The sequence below is a fragment of the Emys orbicularis genome, chromosome 6 (genome assembly GCF_028017835.1).
Source record: "Emys orbicularis isolate rEmyOrb1 chromosome 6, rEmyOrb1.hap1, whole genome shotgun sequence".
In the NCBI taxonomy this organism is placed as follows: Eukaryota; Metazoa; Chordata; order Testudines; family Emydidae; genus Emys; species Emys orbicularis.
Genome location: NC_088688.1, coordinates 100182567 through 100198379, shown reverse-complemented (window position 1 = coordinate 100198379; position 15813 = coordinate 100182567). Strand labels below are relative to the sequence as shown.

Sequence of the window (15813 nt, the reverse complement as noted above, 5' to 3'; positions counted from 1 at the left end):
CTATTTCCTAATCTTGACTGACTCCATCCTAATCAGAAAGTTTCCCGCTAATATCACAGCAAACAAGACCAGAAAGCCTAAAGCAGAATTTTTCTGGAAGAGCAGAATCTGCCCTCTTTCTCACTAAGACTTTTGCACTCTGAACCAAATATTTTTTAAAAAGAGAAGAGGAATTCATCGACACGGCACTTGATTAAGGAATTGACTGACTCCTATTTCATAAAAGAGTGACATTCAAAAAATGTATTCACGTCTAGTGTAAAGCAACATTCTGACAAGCAGCAAATTAGGGGGTAAGAATGAAGATAAAGAAAATGACCTAATACAATGTTTAAAAATAACAGCAGCAAACTGAGTAAAGCACACAGTAAAACATAGTGAATACCTGTGTAGACTTGATTCAATCACGCAAAAAACCCAAACACATTAACAGACAAAAAATTTTGTTCTTTGACTGATTAAATCCAGTTTATAATCAAATTGCATACTTATAGCAGTCCTGTCCCCTGCTCACAAAAGGGATTTTAAAAGAAAGAACTGCTCCAAGCACTCTGCACCTCAAGACTGTACCCACCAATGCACAAGAGAAACTGACTTCTTGGCATTCTGATTCTCTGCAAGATTGTCATTGGGTTTAATACTCCTTAGTGGTATATGGAAGTTTACCATTAGCCTGCTTCCAATAGAACCCTAAGGACCTATTAACCTTGAATTAAGGGAGAAAAGCCTCATTGGGATGGGCAAGTGCATTAGAAGACTGGATGATAGTCTCACTAAGGTAGACACAGATACCACCTTGGAGAGTAGCATCCAGTTAGTATGTAGCACCCTCCCATCTTTGTAAATTTTGATATACATGTGGATCAGTCACTGGAACTGGAAGCCCAATCACTCTATGAAGTCACTGACACTAGCAAAATGATTTTTCATGTAAGAAATATTTAATAAAATAGAAACTAACTGTTTCAAGATAAGCTTTCATCAGCTTTGTAAGGACCATATTACTATGTTATGACACAAGAAGCTTTTAAATGCAGGTTTTGAATGTGTCAAGTCCCACATGGACCTGACAATAATGGACTGAAGCGACACTGGCCTACCTTCAATTTAGTTATCATATGCTGAAATGGCTACCAAATATACCTGGAGTTAGTCTAGGTAAGCTGGATGCATACCTAGCCAGTATGACCTGGAAGTTCATTTTTAATTGTAGATTGTTCCCAAACTTTCACCAGGCCAGAAAGGCCCAAGGATAGTCTGTCATATACACGCAACACAGGAGTTGGCTTACTTCCATTGGGATCTCAGGGTCTATGGAGAAATACCACAGGGACTACAAATACTGTTGCAGTTTTACCATATGCAACATTCATACAGGGCCGTCCCTACCTATGGTGGTGCCCTGCGGGGGAAGCGGCTGCTCAGCTCTGGGGCTGGGCCCTCCACATGGGGGGGGGGGGGGGGGGCTGCGCTCAAGGGCTGCAAGGCCACGGGGGCAGGAGCTGTGGGGGCAGCAGCAGGGCAGGGAGGCCCAGGGCAGTGCGGGGGATTAGTGGGGGGCCTGGTGCTGGCAGCAGGAGTCGGGCCTGTCCCCCACACTCACCAGTGGCAGTGGGAAGCAGAGCAACCCAGCCCCAGCCTGCTCCGCTCACCCAGCTCTCAGCCCCGTCGCTTGGGGGAAGGGGTGAGGCCCGCCCCTGCACTCACCAGTGGCGGCAGCGGGAAGCAGAGCAACGCAGCTGGGAGCTGGGTCACTCTGCTTCCCACTGCTGCCGCTGGTGAGAGCGGAGGTGGGCCAGACCCCTTCTGCCGGCTCCAGTATCCCTGCTAATACCGTGGGCCACGTTGCTCGGGGGAGGGGGCTTGAGGGAAGAGGTGGAATGGGGGCAGGGTGGGGGCAGAGCAGGGGCAGGGGTCTGGAGGAAGGGGTCGAATGGGGGCAGGGCGGGGGCGGAGCTGGCTGCTGGAGCCAGCACAGCATACGCAGCATGCAACTGTCTAGGGCACCACGAAATTTGGTGCCCCAAATTATGTGGTGCCCTACGCAGCTGCATATTCTGCGTATGCCTAAGGATGGCCCTGCATTCATATAATGGTTTGAACTGTCAATTACTGGTTCTTTTAGACTCTGACAGTCTGGTAATTGCCCTGGATCTTGTCCTGGAGGAGATGGATTTGAATTGTGCTGTGTCTAGCAGGATCCTATGTACTCCAATTGTCTGCTTGGCACAAGTTAGGTCTTTGAGTTTTATTAAGAACCCTAGTGATGTCACTGGTGACATGGATTCACCTTCGGATACATTTTAGAGTGAAGTTCTTGATAAACCAATCATCCAAGAAGGGCAATAGGTATCTTCCTGCCTGTGTAGACAGGACATGACTACCATCAATCATTTATTTACCAATGACAGCTCAAATGGCAAGACATGAAATTGGGAGTGCTGTTGCCTACGACAAATTTGAGATACTTCAGGTGCTTAGACAGTATCACGATATATAGAAGGTTGTCACAAACCAATCCCTAGATCCACTCAGGGTATGTCTACACCCAGCCGCTAGTTCGGCGGCTGGGAATCGAAGTTCTGGGTTCGACTTATCGCGTCTTGTCTGGACGCGATAAGTCGAACCAGGAAGTGATCGCCGTCGACTGCGGTACTCCAGCTAGACGAGAGGAGTACCGTGGCGTCGACGGGGGAACCGCGGCGTCGACGGGGGAGCCTGCCTGCCGCGTGTGGACCGAGGTAAGTTCGAACTAAGGTACTTCTGAAGTTGCGTACCTTAGTTCGAATTGGGGGGTAAGTGTAGATCAAGCCTCAGTTGACGACATGGGGCAACCAGGTAGGAAGCCTGGCCCAGTGCCTTGCTCTTAGGGTGAGCTTCCCTAGCTGTTTCATCCATCATCTTTTTTCCATAAGGTTGTAAGTATGCACAATTCAGGAAACCACCATAGTTATGTATATTGATTTTTCTATTATTTCTATTATATTTGGGTGTATTAATTAAAGCTCATAAAATTTGAGTGTATTTTATCACTCTCATCTTCTTAACCCTAATTAGCTACCTGAATAAACTGTTACTTGTGACAGGTGCACTTCGCACTCTAAATTAATCCCAGGCTACACATGCATGATTGACACATTATGTCGTTAGAGACACAGGTGGGTGAGGTAATATCTTTTATTGGACCAATTTCTATTGGTGAAAGAGACCAGCTTTTGAGCTTACATAAAGTTCTTCTAGAGCACTTGAGCGGTTCTCAACCAGAGGTACACATACCCCTGGGGGTACACAGAGGTCTTCCAGGGGTACATCAACTCAACTAGATATTTGCCTAACTTTTACAACAGACTACATAAAAAGCCCCAGTGAAGTCAGTACAAACTAAAATTTCATACGACTCGTTTATATTGCTGTATACAATAAAATGTAAGTACAATAATTATATTCCAATTGATTTTATAATTATATGGTAAAAATAAGAAAATAAGCAATTTTTCAGTAATAGTGTGCTGTGACACTTTTGTGTTTTTATGTCTGATTTTGTGAGCAAGTAGTTCTTAAGTGAGGTAAAACCTGGGGTACGCAAGACAAATCAGACTCCTGAAAGGAGTCTGGAAAGGTTGAGAGCCACTGTCTACTGGATAAGAGAACTGACTCAACTGTACCCAAGAAGGTCAATTCCATGCTTGGGAGTCATTGAGCAGCCATGCTCTCAGACTGAGGGAGGAGGGATTGGGAAGGATGAGTGTCCCTGAGTTATATGTCAAGAGGTCCTTCACGATAGGAAGTCCGAGGAGTGTCACCTCTGAAAGGTGAATAAAGGTTTCAGTACCACACCTGTCTTGGCCAAACAGATGCTATGAGGATAGCTCTTGCTCCTTCTCAGCGCAGCTTGAGAAGGGTCTTGAGGATTAGTGGTATAGGTGGGTAAGCATAAAGAAGGGAATGGGGCCACGATGTTATCAGAGAATCCCCAAGAGAGCTGGGCCATAATCTCCCTTGGAGCAGAACAGACAACATTTTGTGTTGTTCACAGTGGCAAAGAGATCAACTTGTGGTATGTCCCAGATCTGGCAGATGCTGCAGAAGACAGAGTCTTTGAGCTTCCACTTTGCCAAAAGTGTCTGCTAAAAGGAGCCTGCAATTGTATTCTGGAGGCATGGTAAATAGACTGCTGATATTTTGATCTGATGGGAGATGCACCAATTCCACACCCCTAGCAACTCCGCGCATGACGACTGGAACAATGCACATAATGCCCTGGCGGTAGATGTAATACATTGCTGCCCTGTTGTCCAGCCTTACTCTGATTAAGTGACCTCATATGGCTTGAAGGAAGCGTGGGCAAGCATATCATACTGCTCTTACTTCCATGATATTGATATGGAGGGCCGATTCCCGTCCCAACCATTTGCATTGTGCTGTCTCCCCCTGTAGGTGAACTCCCATCCTAACAGAGATGCATCTGTTGTGAAGGTCTTTGAAGGTGCTGGCTGTAAGAATGTGGGTTTTTCCACCAAGTAAGAGAGTCCAACACTTCCCCAGGCATGGTGACATATCTGGAGGGGCTGTGTCTGGAGGATACACTACTCTCATCTATGTCTGAAGGCATCTGAGGTGCATCCTCACATGGGAAGTCACCTACTTGGAGGCCGACATGTCACGCTGAGATCAGGTAGGACAGGATGGAGAATCTCTCCTTGGGTGGGTAGACTCTTGCTGTTGTGGAGTCTAGAGAAGTTCCTATAAAGTCTACTCTCTGTACTGGAGTGAGCATGGATTTCTTGTGGTTGATACAAAGGCCCAGAGATTGGAATAGTGTCAATTTCCCTGGACTTTGCTGAATGGACTTCTTGAGGCATTCAGCCTCTGAGAACCCAGTTGTCCAAGTATGAGAATACTGTATTTTACACCGGCGGATCTGAGCTGCTATCACTGTTTGCCAACTTCCTTGGGCCTGTGGGGAATCTGAAGGACAGAACTCAATATTGATAGCAATCTGCCCCTATTACAAAGCATAGAAAGCACTTGTGGGAGGAAGGGATGGCTACATGAAAGTAGGCATCCTGTAGATTGAGGGCAATGAACCAGTCTTCTGGATCTAAGGATGGGTTTATGGTAGCTAATGTCACCATTCTGAAGTACTGTGCTAGGACACAGTTCAAATTCCTGAGGTCTCCACCCTTTGTCTTTCTTGGGAACAAGGAAGTAATTGGATTAGAACAATGAATCTCTGGTGGGACTTGCTTCCAAGAGGAGGAGGGAATGAACTTCTTATTTTAGGAGTTCCCCATGAGAAGGGTCCCTGAAGTGGGATGGTGTGGGGTGAAAGGAGGGATGGAATGAAAGTGTATAGAGTAACTCACTTTGACTACCTCCAATATCCACTTGTCTGAGGTAAGAGATTCCCAGGCAGGTAAGTAGTGGGATAGTCGGTCTCCAAAAGGGGGGTAAGTGGCACAGCAACTGATTTGGTGAAGTGGGTTGCTTGATGCTCATGGTCCAGGCATCAAAAGTGCCTCTTCCAGGGAGGGGCTGATTGAGCAGAAGTAGGGGTGGGTGGCCCCTGTTTTTGTGGTTTGGGCTTTCAATGGAAGGGCTCCTGGGGCTTAGGGAAAGTGTACTGATGGTACTGGAATAGTCTCAATCTTTGAGAAGTTTGGGACCTATCACAGCACCTTTTTGTTGCAGGCATATAAATCCCCAGTGACTGCAACGTTGTTCTGGATGTAGAGCGGAGTCCGTGTGCCCACTGAAGAGCTTAGGCCCTTCAAACAGAAGGTAATCAAAGGTGGTTTGTACATCTTTTGGAAGACCAGAGGAGTGGAGCCAGGATGCTCTTCTCATGACCACGGATTTACCCTAGTGGGATTTGAAGAGAGTCTGCTTGCCACTTCATGAGGTCCTCGAAGGTTTTGAAATCATCAGTATGGGAGGGTGGTGATGGCTTTACTGCCTCATCTGGCGATGAAGACGACTTTATAGAGGGAGGCAAGATCTCCTCAGTCTAAAACTCTCACTCTTCCTGTTCATCATCTGGTACTGGACAAGTGTGCAGTATGAGGTGTGCAGTACCAGAGGACTATCTGCAAGAGTCAATGGCTGGTACACTACCAGTGAATGCCAGTGCTTTTTCTTAGGTACCTGATAGAACTGGTCGCTGCAGTGAACCCATAGGTCCCAGTAACCCCATTGGAGAGGGGGAATAAGGGAAAGGACAATCATAGTCATTGTGCCTGTGATGTTTGATAGGTTTCCTAGGTTCCTCTTAATGAAAGGGACTCAGAAGAGTAGGGTAGTACTGTATCGGGATTGGTCTCGGTACTGAGATCTCTGAATCTGATGAGTTTTCTGCCTCTCAGTTCCTTCTGAACCCCAATAGCTTGAGACAGAGCATTCTGCTGTCCACTGTATTCAGCTCCCCACATTTCACCTTTGACTTTTTCATCTTATTTTCTTATTTACTTCATTTATTATAATTTCTCTCTATTTTCATTTCTTTACTCCTTTTATTTTATTTAGCACTGTTGTACTTCTGGGAAGGGCGCTTTTCTCTCCCCTCCTCTTCTTGGACCTGTCATTTATGCTGGACCACAGCTTGTTATGCTCCATACCCCAGGATTTAAGCCCCAGGACCTGCCACAGGTCATTTCCCCACAGTGATGGAACTCCAGTTGCCTTCCCTGTTTGCGGGACTCCCACAACCTTTTACAAAGTAGTGATGTTTGTTAGAAATGAACCTTTTGATATGCTGAAATGTCCACACAGCATCAGGGGAGGGATAGCTCAGTGGTTTGAGCATTGGCCTGCTAAACCCAGGGTTGTGAGTTCAATCCTTGAGGGGGCCACTTAGGGATCTGGGGCAAAATCAGTACTTGGTCCTGCTAGTGAAGGCAGGGGGCTGGACTCGATGACCTTTCAAGGTCCCTTCCAGTTCTAGGAGATGGGATATCTCCATTAATAATTTAGGGGAAACCCTCCTTATACATATTGGTAGAAATGCTAAGTTCACTTCCTTCAGCATTGTTCTCTAGCTGCTACCCCTCTTCCCTCTCTTGTTTCTCTGTTCTCAGAATGTGGCATGAAAAGGAAATTTCCCCCCTTCCTTTACTAAAAAACACATAAATTTTAATACTTTTCTGTAATCTACATACCTTGATTGGAGAGATATGAAAATATTCATACAAGCTGATTTGTGATGTATCTGTTGATGACATACTCATCAATTCTTTTTGGACAGATTCTATATCCTTTTTGAAAAGTTCAACCTGTAAAAGTATTTTGAACAATTAGTTTTAGAATTACAATACTTGTTAAAGCATTAAACTCCACAATGCAAACAGTTTTCAGGGAGATGTAATAAACTAATTGCCAGAAACACTGTATGATCTACATTCTGCTGAAATTACTTCAAAACAGAATTTCTGCTGTATTATTTGGTGCAATAACCTACAAGCAAATTCCTAAAGATTTATCTCAATGTAAAATCTTATTTTAAAGTTCAAATAATAGATAAACACCGAGCCTGGGTCAAATAAATAAAAAAGGTTATTCTATAATTGATACAAATCTTTAAAAACCTCTTCTAGAATTCATATTTATCTTGCCAGAAGATACACCAAATGAAGTGAGAGATATAGATGCAGAGCTGTAGACAAGTGGACGGATAAAGAGAGATTATTTACCTGTACAGCAGAGGTTCTCAAAGTGGGGGTCGGGACCCCTCAGGGGGTTGCGAGGTTATTACATGGGGGGGGGGGGGGTCGCGAGTTGTAAGCCTCCATCCCAAACCCTGCTTTGCATCCAGCATTTATAATGATGTTAAATATATAAAAAAGTGTTTTAATTTATAAGGTGGGTCGCACTCAGAGGTTTGCTATGTGAAAGGGCTCACCAGTACCAGGGCCGGCTCCAGGGTTTTTGCCGCCCCGAGCCGAAGAGCCCGATGTGCCGCCCCTTCCCCTTGGCTGCCCCAAGCACCTGCTTGCTGAGCTGGTGCCTGGAGCCAGCCCTGACCAGTACAAAAGTTTGAGAACTACTGCTGTACAGTAACTGGAGATGTGCAGTTGCTGTTTGTATTACTCTTGTTACGCATACACCCCATGGAAGATTTTTGTTAGCAGTGTCAGTTCGGTCCGCATGTGCCCTAACTATCCTTGTGCTCCCTACTGAAGGTACAAACAGTGGTGCAGAACCAACTGCCACTCCAGTTCTGTCTCTACCTCAAATCTCATATAGTGTATGAGGAATCCAAAGCAGAGCTCGTCCCAGTTTGTATTTCACTCTAGTTGACTCTCAAGCAGTACTCTAACCACAGTGGTGGGTGCACCGAATCCTATCTATGATACAGTGAAGAACAGCCTTACCAAGAGTCATCTGACAAAGATACCTCCACTAAAGTACAGTCTTGCAAAGGTACACAGAGCTACATGTGGCAATTTACAGATGTCTTTTAAGGGCTGTATTTTCGGCTATCAACACTATAACATCTGCAAACCTGAGATGGTTTAGCCGCTCGCCGTTGATATTAATCCCACCTTTCAAGTCTGCTCGTCGAAAAACCGATTCAAGACAGGCTGTGAATAATTTTGGTGCAACTGTATCTTCTTGTTTCACACCTTTGCTTCCTTTAGTAATGTGATACATTTTGCGCTGATGCCGTTCTGAAAGAGCTTCAAGAATGGCGTTAGTCTCTATGCTGTCGAATGCCTTCTCATAGTCCACGAAGGCAAAGCACAAAGGGAGCTTATATTCCCTTGAACGCTCTAGTAGTTGGTTTAGAGTGAAACAGTGGTCTATTGTGTTATAATTCCTTCGAAAGCCGGCCTGCTCTCTAGGTTGCTGTTCATCCAGGTTTCGTGACAGTCAATTTGTTATTATTTTAGTGAACAATTTCTAGATATGCGAAAGCAGGCAGATCGGGTGATAGTTCTTTAGATTTTCTTGATTGCCTTTCTTATGCAGCAAGATGGTACTGAACACGAAAAGTAGTCAAGTCAGATTAAAAATGAATCGGTCAAAAACGAAATACACGAGATCAGATGTTCGGCCAAAAACCCAAATAACTCTTGGAGGAGAGCAGGTCCATGAGGTTGATAAATACGTTTATCTGGGCCAGGAAGTCAACATACGTCACAATCAGAAAGGCGAACTGTCGCGCAGAAAAAAAGCTGGATGGTGAGCATTCAATAACATCAAGGACATCCTCCAAGGAAAGATCAGCAAAACAACTCTTAAGAATCTTTTCAACTCGACTGTGCTTCCAGCGATGTTATATGGCAGTGAAACATGGTCACTAACAAATACTGAAGAACATCAACTGTCCGTCACACAGAGGGCGATGGAATGAACATTTTTGGGCATTTCGCTCCACGATCACATCCCCAACGAAATAATTAGGCAGCAGTCTGGAGTGCGAGACGTTGTTGTTGAAAGCAGGCTCAGCAAAAATGCGGTGGGGGGACACATGGCCCGACTCAGTGACAACAGATGGACTGCAGCTATATCTGAGTGGTATCCAGGAGAACAGAAACGGGCACGCGGTAGGCCTCCAAAGAGGTGGGATGATTTCCTAACAAGGAGATATGGACAAGCATGGCAAAGGATAGCCAGAGCGAGAGAGGATTGGAAGACGTGTTGTGATCGGCTCAGTCTACGCAGTCTTTTAAGGGAACATTTTTCAGAGAGGCCACTGAAGTTGCCTAGGCCCTGGTCAAATAAGCCTTAATATTGATTGGGGGAGCTAATTCATAGAATAGTGTAATACATCCTGAAATTCACTGACAATATTTGAGAGATACTGGGGTACCCTTTGTTCTTTCTGCAAATGAAATGAACAATCTTGGAGATGACTGGAACAGCTTCAGTCTCTTCAGGTAGGAGGCTAGTACCTGTCTAACATTTAAAGTATGTTATCTAACCTCATTGTTAGAGTAAGGTTTAGGATAAAAACTAACAAGTGTATGACTTGTCTGATATGCAACTCAGACACAATCTTGGGAACAAATTTTGGGTGTGGTGGGGGGGACAGAGAGAGAGAGAGCGCCCCTAACTCTCCCATCCTTCTGGCTGATGTTATGACTACAATAAAAGGAGGTCTTCATGGACAGGTGTAGAAAGGAGCATAAAGCCAAAGGTTCAAAGGATTATCCCATAAGACCTCTCAAAACGACATTAAGGTTCATATCTGAGCAGGTCTGACTATGACTGGAAATACTTCACTAAACCTCTCAGGAATCTAGATGTCGTAGGATGGGAAAATACATGGGGGTTGGGGAATGTAAGGCACTCATGTCCACTAGATGTGCCCTTAGAGACCTAAGTGAGACCTGAGATCTTCAGAGAAAGAATGTAATCCAAAATATGAAGTAATTGGGACAACATTCCGCTGATCACACCAGTCAACAAATCTTTTACACTCCGCAGAGTGTTTTTCTTTTAGAATCTTTTCTACTGTTGCTCAAGAAGGTTGGTACATCTGAAGAACAAAATTTTTTCTAGTTCTGAGAACTATCAAAGAACCAAGCAGTGAAAGCAGAGAGAGAGCTGGTTTTGGATGGTGAATCATTCCCTCATTGTAAGTCAACAGGTCTAACCTTTAAAGATAATCAGATTGGAGGACAAGTGGATAAATGAAGCAGCTCTGGAATAAGTCTGTGGTTGGTCTGCTGCACCGCCTGAATACATTGTGGAGTACTACTGGGCCTAGCTGCCACTCGTAATCATGTGGGAATTTGTGAATGAGTCTGTCCACTATTGAGTTGTGTGTGCTCGGGAGGTAGGCTGCTGACAGTGTGACATTGTGGGAAGATACATCAGTTCCATAGTCTCATCTCCATGTAGAGGGAGGGTGATCGGGCTCCCACTTGTCAATATATATAGTACATGCAGGCTACGTTGTCTGTTAGGACTCTAGTGTGTGATCCTTTGATTAGCAAGAGGAAACAGGTGCAGGCATTCCTGACTTAGGTTGAGGAGGTTGATGTGAAGGGATCTCCGCTTGGGTTACCATTTGCCCTGTGTCATAAGGCTATTTAGATGCACATTCCCCCCCCTACGAGGGATGTGTCGGTGGTGAGAAGCAATGATGAGGTGATCTGTGAGAGGGGGATCCCTTTGCAAATGTTGGTTGGGTCTTTCCACTAATCTAAGGTGAAATACGACTATATAAGTTATTTGAAACTGAACAATTGTATTGAATAGCTGCCTGAGTCGCATTGCGACCAATTTAAGGTATTTAAGGGTTTGTCTAGCCTGTCCCTGTTTGGTCTGTAAGCCAAGCTGAACCACATCTGGAGGCACTGCATGTGAAGCCTGGCATGTGGTATTACTGCTGTGCCCACTGCCATGTGCCCCAAGAGTTGTACGCAGTGTCTGGCTGATATTTGTGGGCTGTTTTGAACGGTCTCGATGAGTGTGGCCAAAGAGAGGAATCTTTGTTGAGGTAGGAGAGCTCTGGCCTGCAAAGAGTCAAGGTTGGTGCTTATGAATTCCAAGCGTAGCTCTGCAGTGTCGGTTTATTTCTGGGAGTTGATCTGTAGGCCCAGTTCTGCAAACAAGCGGATTGCAGCTTTGGTGACTTGGTGAGACTCTTGTACAGACCGGGCTCTGAGGAGGCAATCATCCAGATAAGGGTAAATCAAGATCACTTGGGAGTGTAAATGGGCGTCCACTACTGAGAGAACCTTGGAAAATACTTTCAGGGCCGATGAATAGTCCAAAGGGGAGCATCCTGTTCTGGTAGTGGTCTTGTCTTAGAGTAAATCTGAGAAATTGTCCGAGAATCGATAGGATTTAAATATTAAAATAGGCATCCTGAAGGTTGAGGGTTGAAAACCAGTCTCCCTGGTCATCTGCTGGAATGATCATTGCTAAAGTGACCATCTTGAATTTTTGAGCCTCGACAAACTTGTTGAGAGCACGGAGGTCAAGTATGGGTCTCCACCCTCCCTTTCTCTTGAGTATTAGGAAATAATGAGAGTAGAACCCTTTGCCTTGTAGATGTTGAGGTAGTGGTTTCTAAGGCTCCTAATTGGAAGAGACGATCAATCTTGTCGCAGTAAATTCTTGTGAGAAGGGTCCCTGAAGAGGGACAGGGAAGGGTGTTGTGGAGAGGATAGGGAGGTAAAATAGAGACCCATTGTGAATGATCTCTAGGATTTTATGCATTCCCAGGTGCTGTGGAATGCTGCTAACCAATGGCCAAATGGGTGGATAGCAGTGATCTGTTGTAGCAGTTGGGGGGAGTAGTCTTTTGGCACCTCAATCAACATGTCAAAATTGGTGCTTGGATGTGGATGGTGGGACAAGGATGATTGCGGGCCAGATGGTTTACGGCTCTAAAACTTAGTTTTCTTCCTCTGTGGCTCGTAGTAGTATTGAGCTGGTATTGTGAGGTGAGTGGCTTTATGCGAGGTCTGTGGACTCAAATTTTCTCTTTTGTCCTGGCATGCAGATGCCCAGAAAATGGAGAGTGGCCCAAGAATCTTTCAGGGTGTGAAGAGAGGCATCAGTCTTTTTCGCTAAGAGCTTAGTGTCCTCAAAGGGAAGATCTTCAATTGTTGGCTGTACCTCTTTTGGGAAGCCTAACAGATGGAGCCAAGACGCATGCGACATCACCACCACCATGGAAATGGACCTACCCACAGTGTCAGCTGTGTCCAGGGCAGATTGTAGTGTTTTCTTTGGAACTAGCTGTCCCTCCCGAATGATGACCTTAAATTGGTCGCAATGCGACTCAGGCAGCTATTCAATACAATTGTTCAGTTTCAAATAACTTATATAGTCGTATTTCACCGTGAGGGCTTGGTAATTGGCAATTCGAAACTGAAGCGTGGTCAAGGAGTACACTTTTCTCCCAAGAAGGTCCAAACACTTCCAGTCCCTGTCCTAGGGAGTGGACCTCATCTGATATTGACGGCCGCGGGAGTTAACGGCATTCACCACGAGGAATTCAGTCTCCTTTGCTGGGACATAATATTTTTTTTATCCACCCACTTGTAGGTAGGTGCCACCAATGCTGGGGTCTGCCAGATGGTTCTTGCTGCATCTAGAGCAGCCTCGTTAGTAGGTAGGGTGATTTTTGAGGAAGAGGCCGAGTGGAGTATGTCAAGGAGACAACGGTGGGTGTCTTTGACCTCTTCTATTGGTATACGGAGCGTGACCGCCACTTTCATTGCTAGGTCCTGGAAGAGGCAAAAATCATCCACTAGAGATGGCAGGGAAGCCTTAATGACCTCATGCGATGAGGAGGAAATGGTCCTTGGGGTCACTTCTTCCTCAACGTCAACCTCCTGTTCCTCCACAATTTCTTCCAAAGGTTCTGAAACTCGGGACGCTGTGGCTGAAAGGGTGCTCTCAACTGGGGTTAAAGGCTTGAGAGGCATGGTGGCGATTTGCAGCCCAAGGATCCCATAATGGCCACTGGGGTGGTGGCACACAGGTCAGTGTGGTGGTGCCCATGGATGACCATACCAAGATGGTGGTGGTGGGGCCATCAGAGGATATTCTCAAGGGCTCTGCTGGTATTGGGCACCGTAAGGACCCTGTGAAGAGTACTGAGATGCCATCCCTCAGGTTCACTGTCCGAGCCTTCACTGAAGAGCGGGGGAGCATGGAACAGCAGTGGCGAAGACTCCTGTGCCGAGTGAGGACTCAATGCAGCAGTCCCGGCACCAAGAAGAGAAGACCCTGGTACGTCTATTATGTGGGTGTCCCTGGAGTGTTGGAATTCCAGTGGTGCCGACTGACTCAGTGCCATTGGCGATACCAGGGGAGATGGGGACCTTGTCTGTACCAGTCATTCTGGTGCCGGGTGAGGCGTCGAGGGTTGTACCTATGTGGGATCGAATACTGGAACCCTCTTAGAGGAGTGCTTAATTTTGCCTTTGTCCATTGGTGCAGTTGATTCAGTGTCCGTGCTCATTGCATCCATTGGGTTGTCAACTGTGCCTGCCGCTGAGGACTTCTGTGAGCCATGGCTACTGGACTGAGAAGGTCTGGGAGCCGGCTGTCTCGAGGATACCAAGCGTGCTGGAGAATGTTTATGGCTATCTCAGAATTCATTGTGAGGACTTCCCGCTCTCTTTTTTGATGATTTGTGTGAGGTATCAGTGTTTCTTCAACCCACAGCCTTTTGATATTGAGGGCTGTGGGGAAGACTCACATCTGCCAGGTGACTCGTGCTGCGGATCCAGAGAGGGTCAGAGAGCTGCCTTCATGAAGATAATCTTCTGCCTGAGCTCTCTATCTTTACTAGATCAGGGCTTGAGTTGCTGGCAAAGACCACACTTTTGTTGAATGTGGCCTTCCCCAGGGCAGCAAATGCACTGGGAGTGCTTGTCTGCGACAGGCAAACGTACTGGGAGTGCTTGTCTTGCCCAGAGCCGGGCAAACCCCATTGAGGAAAGGAGCAGGAAAAGAAACTAAAGTCTTTATTTATTTTTTTAAAGGGAAAAAAACTACAACTAGAACTACAACTAAGAACTAGGAGGCTAACTATAGAAATGTAAATCAAAAGTAATGGTCCTAATGGACTATGAATGGCTCCATCTCTAGCCAGGGGCGGTTGAGAAAGGAACTGAAGGGTGTTAGCTCGCCCGCGCTGACTAGCCTCATGGCGCAGCATGAGGAGAGGCAGCACATGTGTGAGCCTAAAGGACACTGCTACCAAAGTTCTCCAATCAGCAGCACAGGGACTCAAGCACACCGAGAGTGGAGCAACCATAGGGACACTACTCAAAGCAGCAGAATTCTTCAGGTCAAGAGCTAGAAACCAATCACTCTCATCTAGCATCAGTATTATGAAGGCCAGTGTAACCACTGTGAATATTCAACTGTGAATGAAGGCACTGAACATTCTGAGATCTAGGATGAGCCTCCATTCTGCCCTTTTTTTTTTTTTTTTTTTTGGATATGAGGAAATATTTGAAATAAAAAACGTACGCTCTGTGCTAAGGAGGAACAGGTTCTATTGCCCCTGGCTAAATGAGAGAATCCACCTTTTAAATTAGAAGCCTCATGAGATGCGGTCCCTGAAAAGGGACAGGGAAGATGGGTATGGCGTGAAACTTGATGGTATAACCTGTTGAAATAATTTCCAACACCCATTTGTCTGATATACTAATATTCCATGCTCTCCAAAACCAGAAAAGACTATGTCCAAAGGCAGTAGAGAAAGAAGGAGAGATCACTAGACCTAAAGTAATATTTGGTCTGTAGCTATTATGAATCCGGTCCAAAGGGATGCTTGTTGGTTGACGTCAATTGTGATGAAAAAGTAGAAGCAGTCAGGTGGTCTTTTCTTCTACATTTTTTGACATTTCCTGAGAAGTTCTGAAGGCTATTGATGGTGAAAGGTAGGTGAAGTTGTCCTTAGTCTCTGGTAAGGTTGACACTTTCTCTGTTTTCTTTTTGTTGCAGCAAAAGTCCCTAGAGAACATACTACTTACTGCCTCTTCCACTTCCCTGCTGTGTGACTTTGGGTAGTCACTTGACCTCTCTTTGTCTTAAGTTGAGGATGAGCTTTGTTTCTTTCTTTCTCTGTTAAGCTCTTTGAGATCAAAAGATGTGCAGTCGTATATAGGATCCAAGTGTAACTGTTATATTTGCTGAAATGGTTACAGCTCCAGTATATCACTTCCCCCAATCCATTCACTTACTCTCTCAACCCAAATTCTTACAATTTCCTTTCATTTGTGCAGCGCCACTATCTCTCATCCCCAAACACACAATGCACTCTTACAACTGCAGCAGACCTGCACATTGTCCTTCACTCTATAACACTCCACAATCACTTGTCTTCCCTTCTCCTTC

The 15813-nt window shown here is 45.5% G+C and overlaps 1 protein-coding gene across 1 annotated transcript in view; it reads right to left on the bottom strand.

The window, feature by feature from the left end:
- Positions 1–15813, bottom strand: part of VPS13A (vacuolar protein sorting 13 homolog A) — a 286528-nt gene that overhangs the window by 35252 nt on the left and 235463 nt on the right. Inside the window, exon 60 of the mRNA XM_065406641.1 lies at positions 7155–7268. Within this exon, the coding sequence (XP_065262713.1) occupies positions 7155–7268 (114 nt within the window). The remainder of the gene's footprint in view (positions 1–7154; positions 7269–15813) is intronic.